General features: G+C 41.9%; 1 protein-coding gene across 26 annotated transcripts in view; it reads right to left on the reverse strand.

Annotated features, from left to right (window-relative positions):
- NCKAP5 (NCK associated protein 5) overlaps positions 1 to 20,451 on the reverse strand; it is a 1,249,968-nt gene that overhangs the window by 49,143 nt on the left and 1,180,374 nt on the right. For 25 of the 26 annotated variants that reach the window (XM_054699647.1, XM_054699644.1, XM_054699660.1 and 22 more), the window contains 2 exons: positions 10,259 to 10,573; positions 7,363 to 7,499 (listed from right to left, as the gene is read on the reverse strand). In XM_054699647.1, coding sequence (XP_054555622.1) covers positions 7,363 to 7,499; positions 10,259 to 10,573 — 452 coding nt within the window. Of the gene's footprint in view, positions 1 to 4,789; positions 4,923 to 7,362; positions 7,500 to 10,258; positions 10,574 to 20,451 lie in introns of all 26 variants that reach the window. The other variant, XM_037523259.2, reaches the window with a different exon arrangement.

Genomic DNA, 20,451 nt, shown 5'->3' on the forward strand with positions numbered 1-20,451 from the left:
GAATAAGAATCACCTCTCTTCATCAGGAGACTGGAGGCAATTCCACTGGGTCTTCCCCTCATCCTATATTCTACCATGGGTTTGCTCTTTCTCCCTCCTTCACATCCCCATCTCCATTCCTTGCTCATGCCTGCGTGAAAGGGGAGGAATATTTGTTATGCCCAGGTTGGCAAATTAGAGTGGTTAGCTCTGTGGAAACAAAGCCACAAAATAACTTCTGCCTGCTACCTTACCTGCTGCGCCACATACCCAGCTCCTAAATCCTGCCCTCACCACTGACTCTGCTAACAACCCAGACTTTTAAAACATATTTCAAAGTCAAGCCAGAGAAATCAACCTTGAAGGGAAACGTGTATTTATTTCAGTGTTTTATGAGTCCACAGGCAGGGGTTTGGAGAAAGTAGGTTTCTTTTGCCATATACTATGTGATTCATAAAGCAAGCTTGAGAAACCAGGGATCATGGGGCCTCTGGGCATCCTGATTTAAAAGGAGGGTCCCTGGCATGCTGAGACTGGCTTGGGGAGCGGATAGTGCTTGGGTATTGGCCTATGGGTGGGGATGGCACAGTGGGTGAGAGGCATAGACTCCTGAGCACTGCCTGTTCTAGAAGTGGTGGAGGACAGAGGGCCGCTGTCAAACACTCTCCCCAACCGGAGGGAAATGCCAGGGAACCAGGGAGAGAGGTCGAGTTTTAAGAAAGGGCAACCCTCTTGGAGAACTTCCAACAAGCCTTCACGATCTACTGGCAAATTCCACTCGCAGCCTGGGGACCTCTATTATAAAACTTTGCTACTGAAAGCAGGAATGAGGGGAAGCGAGAGGGCAATCTCACGCTGACTGGCACACGTGATGAAAGCAAGGAGAAATCATGACTCGAAGGGAAGAAACTCACTGCACACTCAGCATGTATACTCTTGCAGTGTTTTTCCCCTGTTTCTATTTTTTTCCATATCAACTCGCCAAGAGTTCAAAAGTGAATGGTGCTGTGTCCACCCTAAGCGTCCCTTCCCAGGGTTTGCTAGCAGCCAGCATACACCCAGTGCCATGCCAGTTCGTGGCGTACATGTCCCTCCAGGTAGTACCACTGTCAGTCAGGAATGAGAGGAGGCCAGCTTGTCGGGTCTGTAGGGGACTGGGGATCTGGCAACAAGTCCACTTTGAAGGCAGAGGGCAGGTGTGTCTTGCTAGGGGAAAGGATTTTCTTGCAGGTTGTGCCACATCCTTAGTAACTCTCTCTGGACCTCAGGGCCTCATACCAAGGAGCACCATGTGCCCAGAGGCTAAAGCAATAAAATGAAAGAAACCCTATCCTTTCAAATAGGGGTTTGCTCTCGTTGGAGGAAATAGATGAGCAAAATGTAGAAAGAAAAACAACAACCAACCTAAAAACCAGGCTAAGATTCATTTCATTTTGCAGAGGATAGAAAAAAAATGAAAGGCTGAAGTTCATTGTTTCTTAAGATCATTGGCCATTCCCTAATGTTTATTCCTTATTGCTTTGCACAACTCATTTGAATAAAACAATGTTAAAACTCAAATCCTAAAGTAAGTTTCCTCATACACAGGTCCTCATTCATTCGGACTCAAACAAATTGCCTTAATTTTTCAAGAAGTTTAAAAATTGCCTTCAGATCAAGCCTCCTCCCCCAGCCACATTTTGTCTCCTTAAACCCCCACTAGCACCTCACCACCAGAGTGAGGGACAGGGATGAATTTGATTGCAATTCTCTTTGAAGTTAGAAGTCACATATGGAATCATGGCACCCCTCCCTGACATGCTGCTAAGATACCCCACTCCCAGACTTTCCTCCCTCCTGCTGGCTCCTGCTCAGTCACCTTGGCTGGTTTTTCCCCTCCTAACCTTGAAAGGACACAGTGTTCCAAGTCCCCACAGACCTGCCCTCCTGATCTCAAGTGGACCCAGGGCCTTAAGTGCCCTCCACACACTGACACTAACATCCACACCTCAGCCCAGCCCTGACCTGCCCACCTCCAGACCCACACAGGCCACTACCCACTCAACACCTCTGTTTGCCCAATGGACCCGTCACAATTAGCACATGCACAATTAGCCTCAGATCTAAGTCCTCAAACCCAATCTCAGCCCTCTCCATTTTAGTTGGCAGAAGGCTATGCCTTCAGGACCCAAAGCGTGGAGACTTCCTGAGGCTGCTGTTTTGTTTTTTCCACTTTCCTCTCCAGTCTATCAGTGAATAGGTTACTTTTTTTTTTTTTTTGTGGGACCCTTGCCTGTGGCTGGGGAATGAACCGGCGCTGCAGAGGCTGCGGGCAGCCTCCACAGCCCAGCGCTCAACCGCTGCACCACCAGGGGAGGCCTGAATAGGTTACATTTTAATTAGATCTAGAATCAAACCATTCTCACTCCCTACACTGTACAATGAGCCACAGGTGGCTATTAATATTTAGATTGCAGTTAATTAAAATTAAAATAGAGGAAAAAGGAAGGGCTAAGTGAGAACACTTAGGAATAGTAACAAAAATGAAATGTAAAAATTCAGTTCTTTACTCCCACCAGTAGCAGCATTTCAAACACTTTCAAGGTATGTGTGATTGGTGGCTTTGGCACCAGACAGTGCAGGCACAGAACATTCTAGCACATCAGTGCAGAGAATTCTAGTAGCCAATGCCATTCCCTCCTCTCACCGTGACCACCCTGGTCCCAGCCATTGCCATGTGCCTGATGACTGCAATAGCTTCTGACTTGATGTCACTGCTTTAGTCTTTACAACATGATAGCCAGATGATCGCTTTAAAACGGATCACGTCCCTCTCTGCTCAGTTGTCCCGCAGTTCCTGTATGTGTCTGCCAGAGGAGAAGCAAAGTCCTTGGAATGGCGAATAAGCCCTGAGCTCTGGCCCCTTTAACTTCTTTGACCTCATCATGTTTTCCAACTGCTCTCTGCCACAGCCATGCAGACTCCTGTGGTTCTGCCTCCTGGCTTCTGTGCTGGGTTTTCCCTCTGTGGAGAATGCTTTTCCCTCCTATTTCCTCCTGGCTCATTCCCTCTTTTTCTTCAAATCAACTTCAAAGTTGCCTTTTCACTTGAGGCTTGTTTGGAACACTACTTCAATTTTAACATCTTCCCTCTTCCACCTCCACTCAGAGCAGTTCCAGTCTCCCCATTCCAGTCTCCTTCCTTTGTCTTTTCCAAAGCGCTCACCTACTGTCAATAAACTGCGTGCATCTAAAGCTGACCCTTGAACAACATGGGTCTGAACTGTGCGGGTCCATTTACAGTGGATTTCTTCTGAATAAGTATACTATAGTGCTGTGACTATAGTTTTCCTTATTACTTTCTTAATATTTTCTTTACTCAAGCTTTCTTTATGTAAGAATACATATATAAAATATGTGTTAATTGACTGTTTATATTAAGTTTTGGGGGAGTCAAAAGTTACACACCTATTTTTGACTGGGCAGGTGGTTGGTGCCCTCAACCACACCTATTGTTCAAGGTGAACAATACTTATTATATCTATTGTTTACTGTCTGGCAGGGATCTTTGTCAATGTACTTGTGGCTGGACAGCTGGCCCTGAGGAGGCTTTCATACATATTTGTTTAATAAATGAATGTAGTTTTTGAGCTGGAAGGGGCCCTAAAATCATTCTTGAATGGAGCAGCTGAGGGTCACTGAGGTTATTTACCATGGACCCCCTGTAAGTTTAAGGAAGAAAGAGGTTGGACTGGGAGCTGGTCTGAGCCTAGGCATCTTCAAAGAGCCAGCCCATGATAATGCGCTCCCTGCCCCTGTATCTGTCACAACCAGAGGGACACTGACAAACCACAGAGGGCTAATAGGGACAACAACCTAACTACAAGGCCAGGGGTATTTGCCACTTTCTTCTTGATGGTCTTTGCAGCACTCAACCATTGACCCTGCTTCTCTGATGGCTCACAGGAAGGAAAGAACAAAATGGAGGCTCTGGATATTGGCTAATCTTACACACCAATATTATCCCCACAAGTCACAGATGCTAAGACTTTTGGAAAACTGGAAACATATATGGCTAATAGACTACATTTCCCCCTAAAGCAACGTATCAGACTTGTTTTGAAAAAGAAAGATTTCATCATATAATTGCTAAATTGCTATTTGAGAAAAAGTTGATTTGTATGAAAAGAATGATTCTCCTTTGCATCATTAAAATATTTCCTATAATCCAGAAAGGATTGGAAGATCCCAGATCACATTTTGTGTTAGGGGTTCATCTGTCCTCTTGCATCTGTAAGGAAATGCCATTTCAATATATATCATTTTTAAATGCTTTAGGATGACACTTTTTCTACTGTCAATTCTGATTCAAAAAACATATTGAGGGGATTTCAACCTCATAACCAGACCTGCTCATAATGACATGACTAACAAGTCCAGAGCGACACAGCATGATGTTAGCAAAGAGCCTGGCAAAGTCCACCCATGGCTCACTGGATGATTTAATTTGCCAAAGTATGTAATTAAGAACAATGTTATCTTTATAGTCATTCCTTCATCACTGAGATAACTCAATTGGAAACTTTCTGGGAGATGCCTGAATTGAAAATAAAGTCCTTACAGACTGCACTGCAATGTCATGGAGATTATACCAGAAAACAAATTGATGCACATAGACAATCTTCTGTACATACCAGAAAATTAGATCTCAGGAGAGACGTGGAACTAAGATGCAAAATTAAGGGGGATGGAGGCAGAGCACAGTGAAAGGCATAATCAGCGGCTCCCAGAGAGAGAGGAGCCCCACATGCCCAGGGTGCTCCCAGCTTTACCTTGGGTGGTGCTCTTCATTGCTTTCACTAATTTGCCCCTTCCAGCTCCAAAACCATTATTTCCATAGTCCAGGTCACTGTTACTATCACTGCCACCGTTGGCAGAGAAGGCACATATTCTGGGTACCTTGTCCTAAATGAGTAATATGAGACTGTTAAGATTATTCATGCAGACGAAATGGAGCAGAGCATCCAGCGAGGACAGGAAGCAGGACATATTTGGCTCCGGTGGTGTGTACCGAATTCCATTCCCACTGCTCCACCCCCAAGAACAACTCTGCTTTGCCTGCCTATCTGTTCAAGCAGGGCTGGTGCAAGCTACTCAATTACCAGAGCTGCAGAAACAGGCCTGATAATGAAGCCATTGACCACACTCTGCCACTGTCCCAGCCACAGGAAAGTCCCTAGCTTCTCACTCTGCATTTTGTACACTTCTTTATCGGGGCCTTATTTGTCTCAAGTGCCTATTATGAGCTGTTGTTCCAAGCCTAATGGCTTATTTATTTAACTGATCTCATCACTGGCTTTCAAGTATCAAAGGGTATGAAAAAAATTCAACCTTGAGAACAAAGGAATGAATGTTTGCCTAATTTAGAAGTTTCTTTCAGTCCCTGAAACAACAGGAGCCTTTAGAAAAGGATGGAGTTGCTGACCTTATATATTCCTAGAATCTACTGATAGTACAATGGTGGAGGAACTCAGTCTCCCCCTTCTTCACATGCACATACAGACTGGCCCCTGAGAATGTTGCCAGTGTTGCAATAACGCCAAGTGTTGTAATTGTTGTGTCAGTTGATACAGTATGAATGGTTTTCTCTCTGTACACACAATCAGGATAGTGGATCTAGGACTGTAACCCCTAGGTGTAGCAGCAAGGGTGTCTGGGACTGTCGTTTTTGCAGACAGTACTGCTGGAACCAAATATTCCTTACCTGTCCCAGACAGGTCAGGTACAGATGCATGGGATGGCACTCTAAAGTCTATGTGAGGGGGTGTCCTTTGGTTGGAAATTACAAAAGCACAATTTAGGATGTACATTTCCCTGGCTGGGATTATAAATTCAGGCAGCTACTAATTTTCCTTAGTTCTTCATTCGCTTACTCATTCATCTGCCCATTCAAGATATACTTAGTGAGTGTCTACTCTGTTGCAAACAGTGTGCGAAGTTCTGGGGATACAGAGCTCAATACAGGAGATTCCAGTAGCCCCCCAATGCTGATGTCCATGAAGGAGGGAAGTCTATAGCTGTGGATCCAGGTTGGAAACCCACATCTAGAGTTCTAGCAGGCAGGCCCCCCGTAACATTCTCGAGGGAGAATGAGATGTGTTCTGTTCTCATCTCTCCATTCAGCAAATACAAAAGGAACCAGGTATTGTGTTGGTACCGAAAATATAAAACTAACTGATACTTGGAACTTTCCCGCCCTGGCATTCAAGAAAGCAGGTTCTGAGCCACAGTGTGGCTCTTACAATTCAGGGTAGGTTTCTGGTGGGCTGAGCTGGTGCAGGATGATGTAAAAGATCAGGAGAGGATTCCCAGAGAGTTGTGAGTGTGTGGGTGAACAGTAAGTTAAGCAAGGAGTGGCCTGCCATTCCACCCTGAGGGGTCAGCACCTTCCTGGCCAGCACGGAGTCATTCTGTATTTGTTTTTCACTTTCTTGGAATTGCCCAGTCCCCCAACTCCTTTGCACTGCCACTACTTGCTGTTTCTCAATGTTGTAGTCCCCCAAAGCAAGCACAAAGTCTTTGGAGAAAAGCTTCTCAAAGTATGTTCTGTGGACTAGCAGCATATCAGCACCCCTGGGAAGGTTAGAAATGCATGGCGCTCACCCTATCAATACCAAATTGGACACTTAGCATATATAGGGAGAGGCAAGGTGTGTAGCCCTGCAGGTGTGATACCTGCTCAAGTGTGGAAACCATTGTTCTGGAGGAGTCCTAACAGATCTGTGCGTAAGTTACGACCTGATAGAATTTACTGGTTTATTCCTTTGCTTTCCCCTTCTGTAGAGACAGTCATTTGGAGTGCTAGACTCAGAACTCAGGGGGCTAAATTGCAGCCTCAGCCCCATAGTGACTTTCCCTTGGGCCCTGAACTCAGTTAAGAATCTCTCTGGAGTTGCTCTTCTCTGCTGTAAATTGAGACTCTGAGCCCAGAGGCGCAGGGCAGTTCTCTGTATCACCTTTCCCTACTTGTCCATGTTCCCCTTCCATATGGACTAAAGTAACCGACCGATAATGAGAAAATATCACTAAATCATTCTAAATGGTGCTCTTCTGACTTGAGAGAGCGAGTCCCCATTCCACCACAACTAATTAGTGGAGAGCATCCAGATCCCAAGATCATGAATGCAGACTGATGGATGTGCTCTTAATTCCCTCCAAGAACCCATAATATCGCTTAGTGATTCAGGAAAAAAATCAAGTCTTGGGCCTTCATTATTTTTAATTCACTGAAGCAACAACAAATTTGATTGAAAATTAAATCTATCACAAAAGTGTTTAAGGAGGTCGCTTTTCACAAGCAGCATCAACACACTGGAAAAAACCCTCCTGCAGGCTTCACTCTTACCTGGCTCCCAGCAGAGGTGTCTTCATCCTCCCAGCCTGGAAGGGGCTTCTTGGCCATTGTGCTATCAGCATATTCAAATGATGAGCAAGTCTGAGGCCTTGGCTCTGCTCCATTCTGCTTTGGGGAAGTGACTTTTCCTAAATGAGGATAGTATATGAAATCACAATCAGCATCTATCAACCCTTTACAAGTTTAGGGAGAAAGGTGGGAGGAGTATTTAGAAAAAATTTTTTTAAAAAAGATCCAAATTTGGTGGAAGCTGTGCTTCCCAACATTCTGTCCCCTGCAAGTCTGTGCTAACCACAGCATTGGCATCACTGCATGTGCATCTAGAGAATGTTCACCTTGGAGTCTGGAAGGCAAACTGTCCTTGGACCACTTGCCATAAAATATTAATAGATTTTTCAGGTTAGAAAGTGTTCAGTGTGCAAACCATTTAGGAAACACTGATTATTCTTCAAATGACAAACAGGTTTCCTTTTTGGACAACATCTCAGAGCCTTGATTGTGCTAATGGGGACTGTGATCATTTTCAGAGAGGGGATTTGGTTTTGCATTCTTTCTCACACATAATTGAGCAGGGAAACTTGATTTTCCTAGAATACCTGTTAAGATCATTCTGAATAATATGCTTTGGAAAACTTTGTTCGGAGGTGCAGAGCACCTTAATGATGGTGCAGGGTAGTTCTTTTCTGTATCACTTGAGCTTTTGTTAAATTGCAGACTTATTTGGCAGAACTGCAGTGGGCTTTTAGTTCCTTATTTCTTTTTTTTTTTTTTTTTTTTTTTTAGTTTCTTATTTCTCTCAAGCTCCCTGGAGATGCTGATGGTGCTGGTCCACAAATCGCACTTTGAGTAGCAAGGGTGTAATTAGCAAGAATGCTTAAAGAAAGTTCCTCCATTACCCAAAGTGTAGATTAACTTGCACAGTGTATGCCTTCCTCATGCCAGAAAGGAGGATTGCTGTTATTATCCTCTAGCCTCAATGATTATCAACAGAACATGTTGTGATAGCCTCTCAACAGCATTTTGCTTGTGAGCAGAGATGAAGTAATTGTATTTTTTTAAAAAGATTTATTTATGTATACAAGAACTGGGGTACAGAGGTGTGGGGCAGGGGGTGGGTGGGTAAGAGGATTCACCAGAGAGAGAGTGGGGAACAGAACAGGCAGACTGAGTGAAATACACTGCTGAGGGGGGCAGTGGGCGAGACAGGAGAGGTCTGCTGTGCCATGTGGGTAGCTCCCTGGCGGCCAGCCGGGGATTGGACTCGTGCTACAGAGGCTGTGGATAGCTTCACAGTGCTGTGCTTAACCCCTTGAGCCACCAGGGCGGCCCAAGTAATTGTATTTTCATCATCACTGTGAGATTTGTATGGTTACTGAGATATGGGGATAACAGAAAAACCGATTCAAACATGTACATTAAACAGGAAGTGACTGATCTACATTGGGCATTATCCCATTTTACCTTTGTTTCAGCTAGTTCTCCACTGCCTAGTCTTTCAAGTGAGTAACCAATGGCCGAAGAGAGAAGACTAGCCTTGGAAAGACGGCCTGACCAAGCAACGGTTTCATTTGGTGGACAGGAAGCTCCAGGATGGCAACACAAAAAGCCTTGCAGGGTGCTGACCTTGCTCCCCACCACACTGCATTTCTACAATTCTTCATGACAATTTAATTAAGACACAAACCTTAGAAAACCGGTGCAGTGAATATTAGCAACAAGATCAGAACAATCTCCCTCCTTACCCTTCTTATGAAGCAATTCGAGGCTTGCGGTTTCTATTCAATTTGTTATAATGACAGTGTTTAATCATGGAGTCTACTCGGCAGCCCGCCACTGAATTGAGGTCACACATGTGACTATTCAGGCATGGAGCACATAATCCATAACTAAGATTTTGCCCCTGAATCTCTGGAGGCTGAATCATTAATTAACAATGCATTTATTGCAAAAAAATAATATACATTATAGCCTTTGCAAACGTAGCCTTGGCTTGGAATGAGCCGAAGTTTGTGATGAAACATTCATGGCAGTTACTGTCTGAAGGAAGAACTCCGCCATGGGAATAGTCAAATCACATTTATTCAAAAATGTTTAATTAAAAGTCTTCTACTATCTCAGAAGCCTATGGTATAATCTCTACTTGTGGCACCTTTCTAATCACTGAATCATAAATGAAAATTTTTAGAGCTCTATTTCATATGCTTATGCATGTCATAAATGCAACATAAGCCAGGTAAGTTAAAAATTATATAGTATCTTCTGGGGCTGCAATAAATACATTTAATCTTGAGGGAACAATGGAAAAACTTTGACCCTTAGCCTGGTCCTTTCTTTAATCATGAAAGCGTGTTTCCATTGACAGCGACAAAGGATAGTTCTTCCCAATGGGAGGCTCAGTCCATTCTATTGCTGCGATGTACAATGTATTGCTAATATATCAAGCTAAGTCTTTTATAGTTCAACATATAAATATATTTGAGGAGGAGAGGAATATTTTAGAAGATGTATGTGTCTAGGTAGAGGGCAAACAACATTTCAGTTAAATTTATGTCTCAGACCAAAGTTGATCTATATTCAGAGCTAAGTTTTAAAAGATAAAATCCCCTGAATGTTTGCAGTGTGGGTTTTTTTCTTAATCAACTTATGGCTCCATATACCAGTGCTTACATGCTTGTTCCCTTTACATATGTGTACACTTCTCGATGTCATGTTAACAGTAGACAATGTCTAATACCTGTCACTTTACTTATGGGTTGAGAACATGGAGGTGTTAACAGCATCCACATTTCCACTGAGCAGAGATCACTGACTTGCTCGGTGGTAGATACCTTTTCTGCATCATCATGGTGGGAAAAGTACCTATTTTTGAAAACCATAGGCATTTTACCTGAGGAGGCTAGTTTAGGGAGGCGACTTTGAAGAGGCCGCATCCCGCGGGCCATCATGACGGGGTCGGATGCGGAGTGAACAATGGTGTGATCTGCAGAGCCCGGGCTGTCTGCAGAGGAAGGCACTTCTCGTTGAAGGGTATGGGCTCGGATGGAGGAGACTGTACAAAGGACTGGCTGGAGAGATGAAATGGGTTCAGGGTCCTCCGGGGAGTCTGGCTGGCACAGGTAGCGTCCTGCTGAGCGGTTTCCAGAGTCTGGGAGTGGGAAGGTTCCGATCCCACTGTCCAGGGTCCTCATCTGGCAGTTTGATTCTAGACAGAGTAACAGACTGAGGATTAGAGAAAAGGCTCATGTGAGAGGATAAAAGGATCTTGAGCATTTGGATCTGATCTGAAGGAAAGAGGTGGTTAGAAGGGACAGACACTAATTAATGGTAATTTCCAATGAGTGGTTTAAATATTAAACACATATTTAATTGAGCATGAAGATATTCCCTTCACATAACATGAGGCAAGAAGGCCAGCCATTACTGGCTGCAAGCGTCACGTGGATGGTTCTCTGGAGTTACAACAGAAAAAGAACAGTCAATAGAGGTTGGAAATTAATTTTGATAATCCTTATTTCAATTGGGAATCATGACTTCAACAAATTAGGTGAACTATATTAACTGAGATAAGATGAGTAATGAGCACACATAACAAATTGAAGTGATGTCCTAACAAAGGTAATTGTGCATCTCTTACATAAATTATCATCCATTTGGTAATAAACAGTATCTCTGGCCTCTCAATTTGATGGTGAGGGCAACTAATTCACATGCTATGAGGGTCTGCCCCAAAGGCACTGTGGCTGTGGTAACACCACTTATCGTGCGGTCTTTATTTGTGTGGTGTGTGGCTTATCTAAGCCAAGAAGGCAGCTTCTAAAAAGTCTCCTGTATGTATGACAATCTTAGAAAGCAACATCCTTAGTAAATTTTATATCAGCATCTTATAAGTTAGGATTGAGCAAAAAGCACAACTTAGCACTATGTTAGCCGTGATGGGGAATATGACAATCTTTTATGAAGAGGCTCAGCAGCTAATATTTTAATGACACTTTACGGATAAGTGACTTGGAGTACAGTTTTTGTCAATAACTAATTGTGTGGTGCCTCCCCAGTGGCGCAGTGGTTGAGCGCTGGGCTGCGAAGCTGCCTGCAGCCTTTGCAGTGCTGGTTTCATCCCCGGCCGGCAGCGAGGGTTCCACATGGCGCGCAGACTTCTTCTGCCGTGTCCGCTGCTCCCCTCAGCTGTGGGTTTCATCAGTCTGCCTGCTCTGTTCCCCGCTCTGGCTCTGGTGAATGCTCTCACCCTCCCACACTTCTGACTGTACCAAGCGCTTATATGAATAAATAAACAGACAAATAAATAAATAAAATGTTAAAAAAAAAAAACTATTTGTGTGAACCCCTGCACAAGATCCTTAACCATTCAAGGTCTCAGCTTCATTATATGTAAAGATAAAAATATGTTTGCGAAGTAATCTTCAGAATTTAGAGAATATCCAGCATACTGTGAGGCAGCTGAATGACTGAAATAATGAATGGTGACACATATGAAATGCTTAGCATACTTACTAGGTCTCCATAGCTATCTGGTAGGCAAATAGTTTATCCTTAAGAACCTTTCTTCCACAATCTAATTTGATACTGAACAATTAGTATCTGAATCTGCCCATTTCCCTGCCCTCTACATCCAAACCTCTTTGCTGTGAGGAGTAGAATTCTGGGACCTTCCTAAAGTATTGACAAAGGTTTAGCGGGTTTAAAACTGACTTTCATAGATTCTAGTGGGTTTAATGTTTAGTTTAGGAAGAACTAGGAAGACGAAGACTCCACCAAGAAGAAACTTCACTCTCTAAAGTAGGAAAATGCAGGTACCCTTTCTTCCTTCTGGTATCATTTAACCATCTCATCCACCACTGGGTTTCAGAGACTGGCCATGAACAGTGGAGGCCCTGAAATCACATGGCTCTTTTCATTTTCAGAAACCCAAAGGCTAAGCTTTAGACCCAATCATTCCAGGGACTCTCCTTGGTCAGCTTTACTATTAACCAGCTTTATAGATTATCCATTATCTTCTTTTTTTCAGTTTCTCCTCAATTACAAAATATAATTAATTGTTTCAGAATGACCTTTTGGAGAAATGATCCATTGTTTGCAGGGGAAGGCATTTCAGAGTGTTTGAAGAGAAAGATCCTGCTATTCAGAATTCAGCATCCTCCCTTCATTTTATTCTAGATAAACAAGAATCCTCAGATAGTAGGTCCCTATGTATTGGGGGATGGTTCTAAATGTCTGAAACATTTGGTTCTCACACAGGAGTAAGTGGGTTTACAATCAGAACGTAGGCAGGCTTTGGAGATGGGAAACAAGCTACACAGACATAATAGCTGAGTTGTGCCTACACACCATGTTCCTTCACTCCCATCAACATCTGGGCTGCCTACCCCCAACTAAGGAGTGCTCAGTGGGTTGGGGCATTAGGTGCTCTTTCCCTTTCGTGAAGATGGATAATTAAGTTTGGCTGTTTTTTATTTCTGTCATTTTTCATCTTCACAACTCTATAAGGTAAGAAAAATTATTGCCATTTGCAAATGAGGAATCATGATTCAGAAAAGTAACTTGCCCAAGGCCATATGCTATAAATAAAGAGCTTGGATTTGAATCCAGCTACAACTATCAAGCTATACTGATTCCCCCCAAAAGTACAGGTTAAATCCAGAAGCGGGGATGTTCAGTTAACAGTCCTTGAAGCAGCCTGGGGAGCAGATGGCACACAGAATGACCTCCCGCTCCTAGTACCCAGCTTCTCTTCTGGAATAGGTATGGGCTCTGAATTCTATCTGGGTCCCTGCACATCCCATCTTGTGACTGGAGTCTGCTATTGATACGCCTGCATTGACCAGGTTGCTGGCCTTAAACAGGATGCCTACGCATTCTGATCTGCACAGGTCAGAACTGCCTAATAACTCCCGCTGCCTTCTTGGATTACATCTGCAGATTTCTATGCCATGGTTTTTCTGGCATTTATCTTGCCTCTGTTGGCTTGGCAATAGGCATTGTCTCCAAGGGGAATCTTTTCCTGACTTTGTCTAAGAGTTTTCTCCCAAGTATTTTGCGACTCATAAAGCACTTAATCTAGTACCCTCAAATGGAGACTCAAAAAGCAAGGGAAGATTCTGGATTGCCTTTCAGTGATTTCCTGGTGCAGCACCCAATGCCCCAAAAGCCTGTGTATGTTGGCTTAGCCTGTAGCACAGGCAGCAAAGAGGGCAGAGCAGAGGAGGGATCTGGGATCAGAACAATGATGAAGAAAGTCTCATGTCCTTCTGAGGACAACACTTTCTGATATCTGTCCCTTTAAAATATTTTTTCCCCTTCACAATATTGTCATACCAGAATCTGTAAAATAGGACTTTTGGTATTCCTGAGTTTTCTGATTCTCTGAGAATTGTGTGCACTGACATTAAGCTCCGAACCTACCTGCTATTAAGGCCATTTTTTACTTAGAAAAATTACAGATGCCAAATGTAGTGAATTTGAAAGACTCATTTGTAAGTACCTATGAAATGAGGTGTGGACAGTCAGGGACTCGGGTACCATACGCCAGGTTTCACCCTCAAGCAAATTTCTCTGGAATGCATAAACCTTTGGAAATGGAGTTTATATTGAAAATGCTGACACCTTCTTTATGTAGTTTCCTTAAAAGTAATGTAAGTTTCTTGCAGTTCATAAAAATAGTGCAACCTGGAAAATGCTAGATATTGTGCTTCCAAAGGCACCCTTTTCTCCAAATTAAAAGTATTCACAAAATAAGTGGCTGTAATAGGAACAAAATTCAAAGGGGCAAGCTAGTGTTGTATCTCCAGCAAGTTCACTCAGATTTGATCTTGACAAGTATAAGTTCACATTGGGGGCTGTGAGTGCAGTTGTCCACAGGGCCTTGCTAATGAGTTCAAGGGCTGGGTTCCATGATGGACCAGTGGACTTCATTCTTCCAAGGTCACACATTATGTCTCTGACCTTGGCCGGCCCTTCCAACTACTTCCCATGGTCCTATTTGCCTTCACTCTATCTCTTAAGGTGAGTTCTTTATCACTGACAAACCCCAGAGGTTTCACAGGATGACTTAGAGCAGTACTTCCCAGTCCTTTTAAAATTGTGGTACACAGAGACAATACATGGCTCCTGGGAAATTCAGGGGCCTCAGGTCCAGCGGCCGCCTGTGAGTAGAGGGCTGCTCATCCCAGCACCCCTGGGACCATTAAGGGCATGTCAATAGCAGAATGGTAGTGATTAACCTACAGAATGGGGATCTTCTTTTACCCACACCTTGAATGCATTACCTGGATTATAAACCTGCCATGCAAGGAGATGGATATCTTTATAGTCTCAAGCAGCTGATAGGGAATTTCCAGACCCTTATTTTTTGGAGAAGAATGTTTAGAATGCTGGCCTAGGAATCTTGTCTAAATGAAGCTTTAGCTAAGAAGGCCATTGTTATGCCTGAAAGGGACATGAGCTGTGTAGGGATGACCAGTCACCAAGGATGAGTGAGTTCTGTGTGGGATTGTGGCAGGGAAGAAATTCTGGAAAAAAACATTTTCATGAGGGAGCTTTTAGTTGTTAACTGAGGGTGTATAATATAAAATCCTTACTCATCTCACCAATGAGAATCAACCCGTCTGCTCCTTGTATCAGGTACCTCAACAGGTGACTTTAACTTCATCATCTGAAAGTAAGATCCTATCACCACCATTAGGGTGTTTGAGGATTAGAAACAAAACACATCATAAACATAGCATGATGTCTGGGATAAGCACATAGTTATAGTTCAGAAAGCAGCAGCAAGTCTTAAAATAAGGGTTATTAGACTGTAAGAATCTTGGGGGTAGACTGGATTTTATTCATCTCTTACACCCATATGAGCCCATTCCTGATCCCACACTGCCCTTATTCAGAAGCATGATGATCAAGACTGAGAGCTGATAATTACAGGTTGATGAACATCTCATTTATTCCCCATCACCCATTGTCAGCACAGCACCTGACACATAGTCAGCTTTCATTGAGGTAGAATGAAAGAATAAGTAAATGAAAGACAGCTCTAAACTTCAGAAAATTCTTCTCTAAATTAAATTCAATATGAACCTTTGCTTTTGAAATCCCAATCTGCTTTTTTTTGTTCTGACTCCGGCAAGCAAAGAAAACAGCTGACTTTCTACTTCTCTCTAGCTATTTTTCACATATAGCCAGACTTCATTAATTCAGATAGCCCACGGGATAAAATCAGTCAGAATTATTGAATATTTTAAAGACAGATTTTTTTAATACTTCCAAGCCCTTAGAACCAGGATGACTGACCAGAGGAAGGACAGCCTGTGGAATGTCCTTTAACATTCTCCTTAGCCCTGTCCCCACCTCAAACATCACTAGTTAGGAAAGTCCTGTTAGCAAAAGGTCTAGCAAAACCCAGCATGCCATCATTACGCTGGCCCTCATCTCCAGGGATTCTAGATGTCATGCAGAGTGCTGGCATCCCATCTGCCATCAGCACACACACACACACCATCACATTTCTAGGAATGATTCATAGTGAGTAGATGAAATTATTCAGCAACTTCCTGTTATGTGTTTGCACAAAACAGTGAGTTTCCCTTTTTTCAAATATTTTGTTTTCTTAACTGGGATGTCCATACTTCTTGTAAACTTGTTTTATATTATTTCTTTTTTGCATAGTAATATTTTCTTTAAGAATAGTTGAGGGCCTCCTTGGTGGCACAAGAGGTTAAGCCTCAGCACTATGAAGCTATGGGCAGTCACTGCAGCATGAGTTCAACCCCTAGCCAGGGAGCTGACCCACATGGTGCAGCAGACCTCTCCTGTCTTGCCCGCTGCTCCCCTCAGCAGTGTATTTCAGTCAATCCGCCTCTTCTGCTCCCCACTCTGTCTCTGGTGAATCCTCTTCCCCCTCTCCCCTGATTATACCCCAATTCTTGTATGCGTAAATAAATCTTTAAAAAAATATTTAAAAAGTGGGAAAGTTTACTTCCATTACTGTTTCAGTTAATATAAAATTAAATTCAGTTAATATAAAGTCAAATCAGTGGAATCTGAATGAGTGATTTTGGGTATTTGGGAAATGCCACTAAACCAATTTGCTCTTTAATCTTCTCTTCTACAGATTAAAGTGTCCTCACTTTTCTTCACAGATCCTATCTCACAAAACTTTCATTGCTTAAATTTACAAGTCAAAACTCTAGGTGTTATTGATAAATGCGTCCAAAGAGATTATTGTATCAGATAGGTTTAAGAAAATCTGACTTTAGTTCTGTTATTCTGAATGTTCAGAAGAATGAGTGAAAAGAGAATAGTTTTTAGAGTTGGAAAGAGCAAGCGTAAGGCATGCTGGACTACCAGCTAGCTCTGTGTCGACAAAGGATTTTTAAGTTATTCTGACTTCATTAATCACAGCTCATCTGTGATAAGCCTGGCATAGAGCTTGCAAAGTAGGTGCTCAGTGAGTTTCCGTTAGTGGTTGTCAGGGAGAGGCGAGAGCCCCTGTAGGTAAATAGTAAATAGACTGTTAATGGAATTCAAGGCAAACCACATTTTTATCCATGTGACTGTTCTGTTTCAACATCCGGGGGTATTTTACTAAACAGCTACCTTTTGGCAACTATTTCCTTGGGGATCACAATCACTATTGGACAATTATGAATAAAGTACTTAGAGTTGGTTGCAGTTTTCTTTGATGTAGAATGAAAGGCTTGAGTGAAAAATAACTCTAAACTTTAGAAAATTCTTCCTATCATATCTAGGAAGAATGGAGTCAATTTTCTCAAGAAATCCACTTTGGAGCTGGCACCCTGTGTGGTTTTTTAAAAGCCTAAACAAAAGGTGTTTAGGTTTACTGATTCTCCATTGTTCACAGACCTATGACATTCTCAGTGAACATTCCCAAATTACTAAGCCACGATTTTTAGTCACCAAGGGTACAGCTAACTACATGTCTCTCCTAAAATATTATACTTGCTTCTGTGCAATTGACCTACCCTCTCTCATACAGTCAGACTACATTAGTAATTAATGCTTTCGTCTTACTAACATTCATAAATCCTAGGAAAACAGAAAACTTTAAAATCCAATTTTTTAGAATGTCCATTATATCTACAAAAGTCAGCCAGATATGAGGGCCCAAGACAACCTACCAGCCAGAGAAACTTATGGGTGTTTGATACTCACACCTTCTTATTAACTGGCATGTGCTTGCCTATAATACAAGTAGTCATGCCAACACATCTTTGTATGAATTCTCTTCAGGTTCCTAAACATCTTTAAGCTACATGTGATATTGGCAACAGGAAATTAAACTACAGATGGGAGAATAGGTCTCTCTATTTGCACATCCTTCTCTTATCTGTACAGTTGAAACAAACAAACAAACAAAAAAAACCCCAAAACCAAAAAAACACTAAGCTTCTTGCCAAAGCCACATCAATGAAATATAGGTTATTCATTCTAAGCCTACCCTGTGGCCTTATCAACTATTAAAATATAACTATGTTGGCTATTTCATCATAGCCATTGGGTAATTTTTGGTTGTGGCATTAAGATGAATTACTAGGTGTCTAAATTCAATTTGATGGCTTTGGCATGCATGTGAATATTCAGCATGCTAAGTTCAAACTGGATTTAAGCTTTCTGAGATTTGAAAAGTCTAAAGGAGATTGTAAATATCCAACCCTCCAACCCTTTGTGATCTCTTTGACACGAAGGAAGATCAGGGGTCAGTCAATGCTACATAGGAAGTGAATATGAGAAAAAGCACTTTGGGAATTAATATAACAGATTAAAAAAGAAAAAAAACAGATCAACAAAATCCCTCATAAAGATTAAGTACAAGTTATTTAAATCAATGCAAAAGACATGTCATATCAAACTGGGTTGATATCCAGTGAACTCAGTATTTTTGTGTCTCATGATAGCCTTACATAAGATAGTGTGGTGGGGAAGGACTCAAGAATATCAACTGGAAAGAAATATTTTCTAAATGCTCACGTAGGCCATAAATTCATGGAAATCATACTTCAATTTATGTAGTCAGCTGGTAAATCCCCTGAGAAAAAGCAGTCCTTAATTTGCTGTAAGATGTGTTCCTTCCCATCACTGATATCTTTCCTGAGGTTCTCGGGATGGTTCTTAGTCTACTATTCTGACCAAATTCTTATTTCCAAACTCTTACTGACTTTACAAATTTTAATAATTATCTGTATTCTCTTATCCTCCCAGACTGAAAAATCTTTGGATGTTACACACCCTTTCACGTAACTCCTTAATGTTGTGCGCTGCTACTACACCTATCTTGTAGATCAGTGACTAGACTTGTACACACTCTTTACTATGATATATGTGTAGGTTAATAGGATGACTACAGTTTAAAGGCAATCATTTGTTGGAATCCATCAGCTGATCCAGGAACAAACTTTTTAAAAAAATTTTCCACTTTTTTGGGGTACATTTATTTATTTATACAAGAACCGGGGTATAGGCGAGAGGTGCGGGAGGGTGAGAGGATTCACCAGAGCCAGAGTGGGGAGCAGAACAGGCAGACTGATTGAAATACACTGCTGAGGATAGCAGTGGGTGAGACAGGAGAGGTCTGCTGCGCCATGTGGGTAGCTGCCTGGCCGGCCGGGAATAGAACCTGTGCTACAGAAGCTGCAGACAGCTTCACAGCACTGCACTCAACCTGCTGCACCACAGGGGAGGCCCCAGGAACAAACTTTGATGCCAAATTTCTACCTCCTGTTTTGGAAGTTATCACTTCCAGGCCAAAGTCCTTGTTTATGAGAGTATAACACATCCCTACCAATTCCCCATGAAGCAGGGCTTACCCCTTGACCAATTTCCTACCCCTATGTCAAGTCTTGTCCTGTTTAGTTTCAAATTTTTCTAACTGGAAACAAAAGAACCCTTATTTTCATTAGCAAAACTTTCTAGAGTACCATAAAAATGCGGAGCTATAGAGGTTCAAGTTCTGATCTGAGAAGACATTTTTTTTGATTAAAGAAATGCCAACTCATCTTTCCATTTTGTTTCCTGTTATCTTTGCTTCTCCTCCAGTCATGACAAAATTATTCTACCCTCAACATTTATTTCTCCTGATCTAATTATAATTTAATATTCTTATCTGCTTTCAATCCACTTTTGGACTGGTGCTTATGAAAGGCATGTAAAGGTGCTTATGAAAGGCATCTAACTAAATACATCCCATTTCCTGAGATTGTCCTTTGTTTACAGGCTCATTACATTCTCAGAGCACATTCCCAAATTAACAAGTCATGATTTCCCCTTAGAGAAGGTACAGCCTATCTATCCTAAAAGGTTAACCTTGTATCTGTTCAATGATCTACCCTCTCTTGTGGATTCGCTCCATCTCTGTCTGTCTTGCCAAAATGAAATGAAAAGTTGAACAATTATCTGGTAAATCTGATAGACATAGATAGTTATTATGGGTAATTCTGTCTCTCTAAATCTTCTTACTCCATATCAGTTTTGCTGAATTATAAGTACAACCACCTCCACTCTCCAATTCACCTGCCTGGATAACATCTGCCTTGATAAGGAAAGTGAGGGAAGGGAGGAAAGAAAATAAATTGGAGGTAAGGTGCTGCAGGAAGAGATTCAAAACAGGCATTTTGGCAAAAAGCCCATAATAATAGAGGAGCGGGGGAGAGTCGCACCTCCCAATTTAGCAACAGATAAAAATTTCTGAAAACTGTTCTCAAGAGTTAATGCATACTATGTATTATTACTATAATGTTTTTAAATTAAAAATTTACATACTCAAATTACAAACTATTTTAGTTCACTTACAGTACTGTTAGTTCAGATATTTAATGAAAGGTCATTGAAAGATGAGAATTTAAAGTTCATGAATGTTTTTCTCCATTTCCTTATATTTAATCAATATTAATGATTTTTTGAATTACATGTGGAAAATAAGGAAGTTCAAGTTTTCATACCCATATATATTTTTTAATATCCACTTTAACATACTTCACTTGCTTGGTTCAAGATTTTAATGATAAGGTAACCTATTTTAAGTGAATATTTAAGGTGCATTTATTTTCCACAGGATAT

Source organism: Talpa occidentalis, unplaced genomic scaffold (assembly GCF_014898055.3).
Source record: "Talpa occidentalis isolate TD23 unplaced genomic scaffold, MPIMG_talOcc4v2.1 talOcc4.3, whole genome shotgun sequence".
NCBI lineage: Eukaryota > Metazoa > Chordata > Mammalia > Eulipotyphla > Talpidae > Talpa > Talpa occidentalis.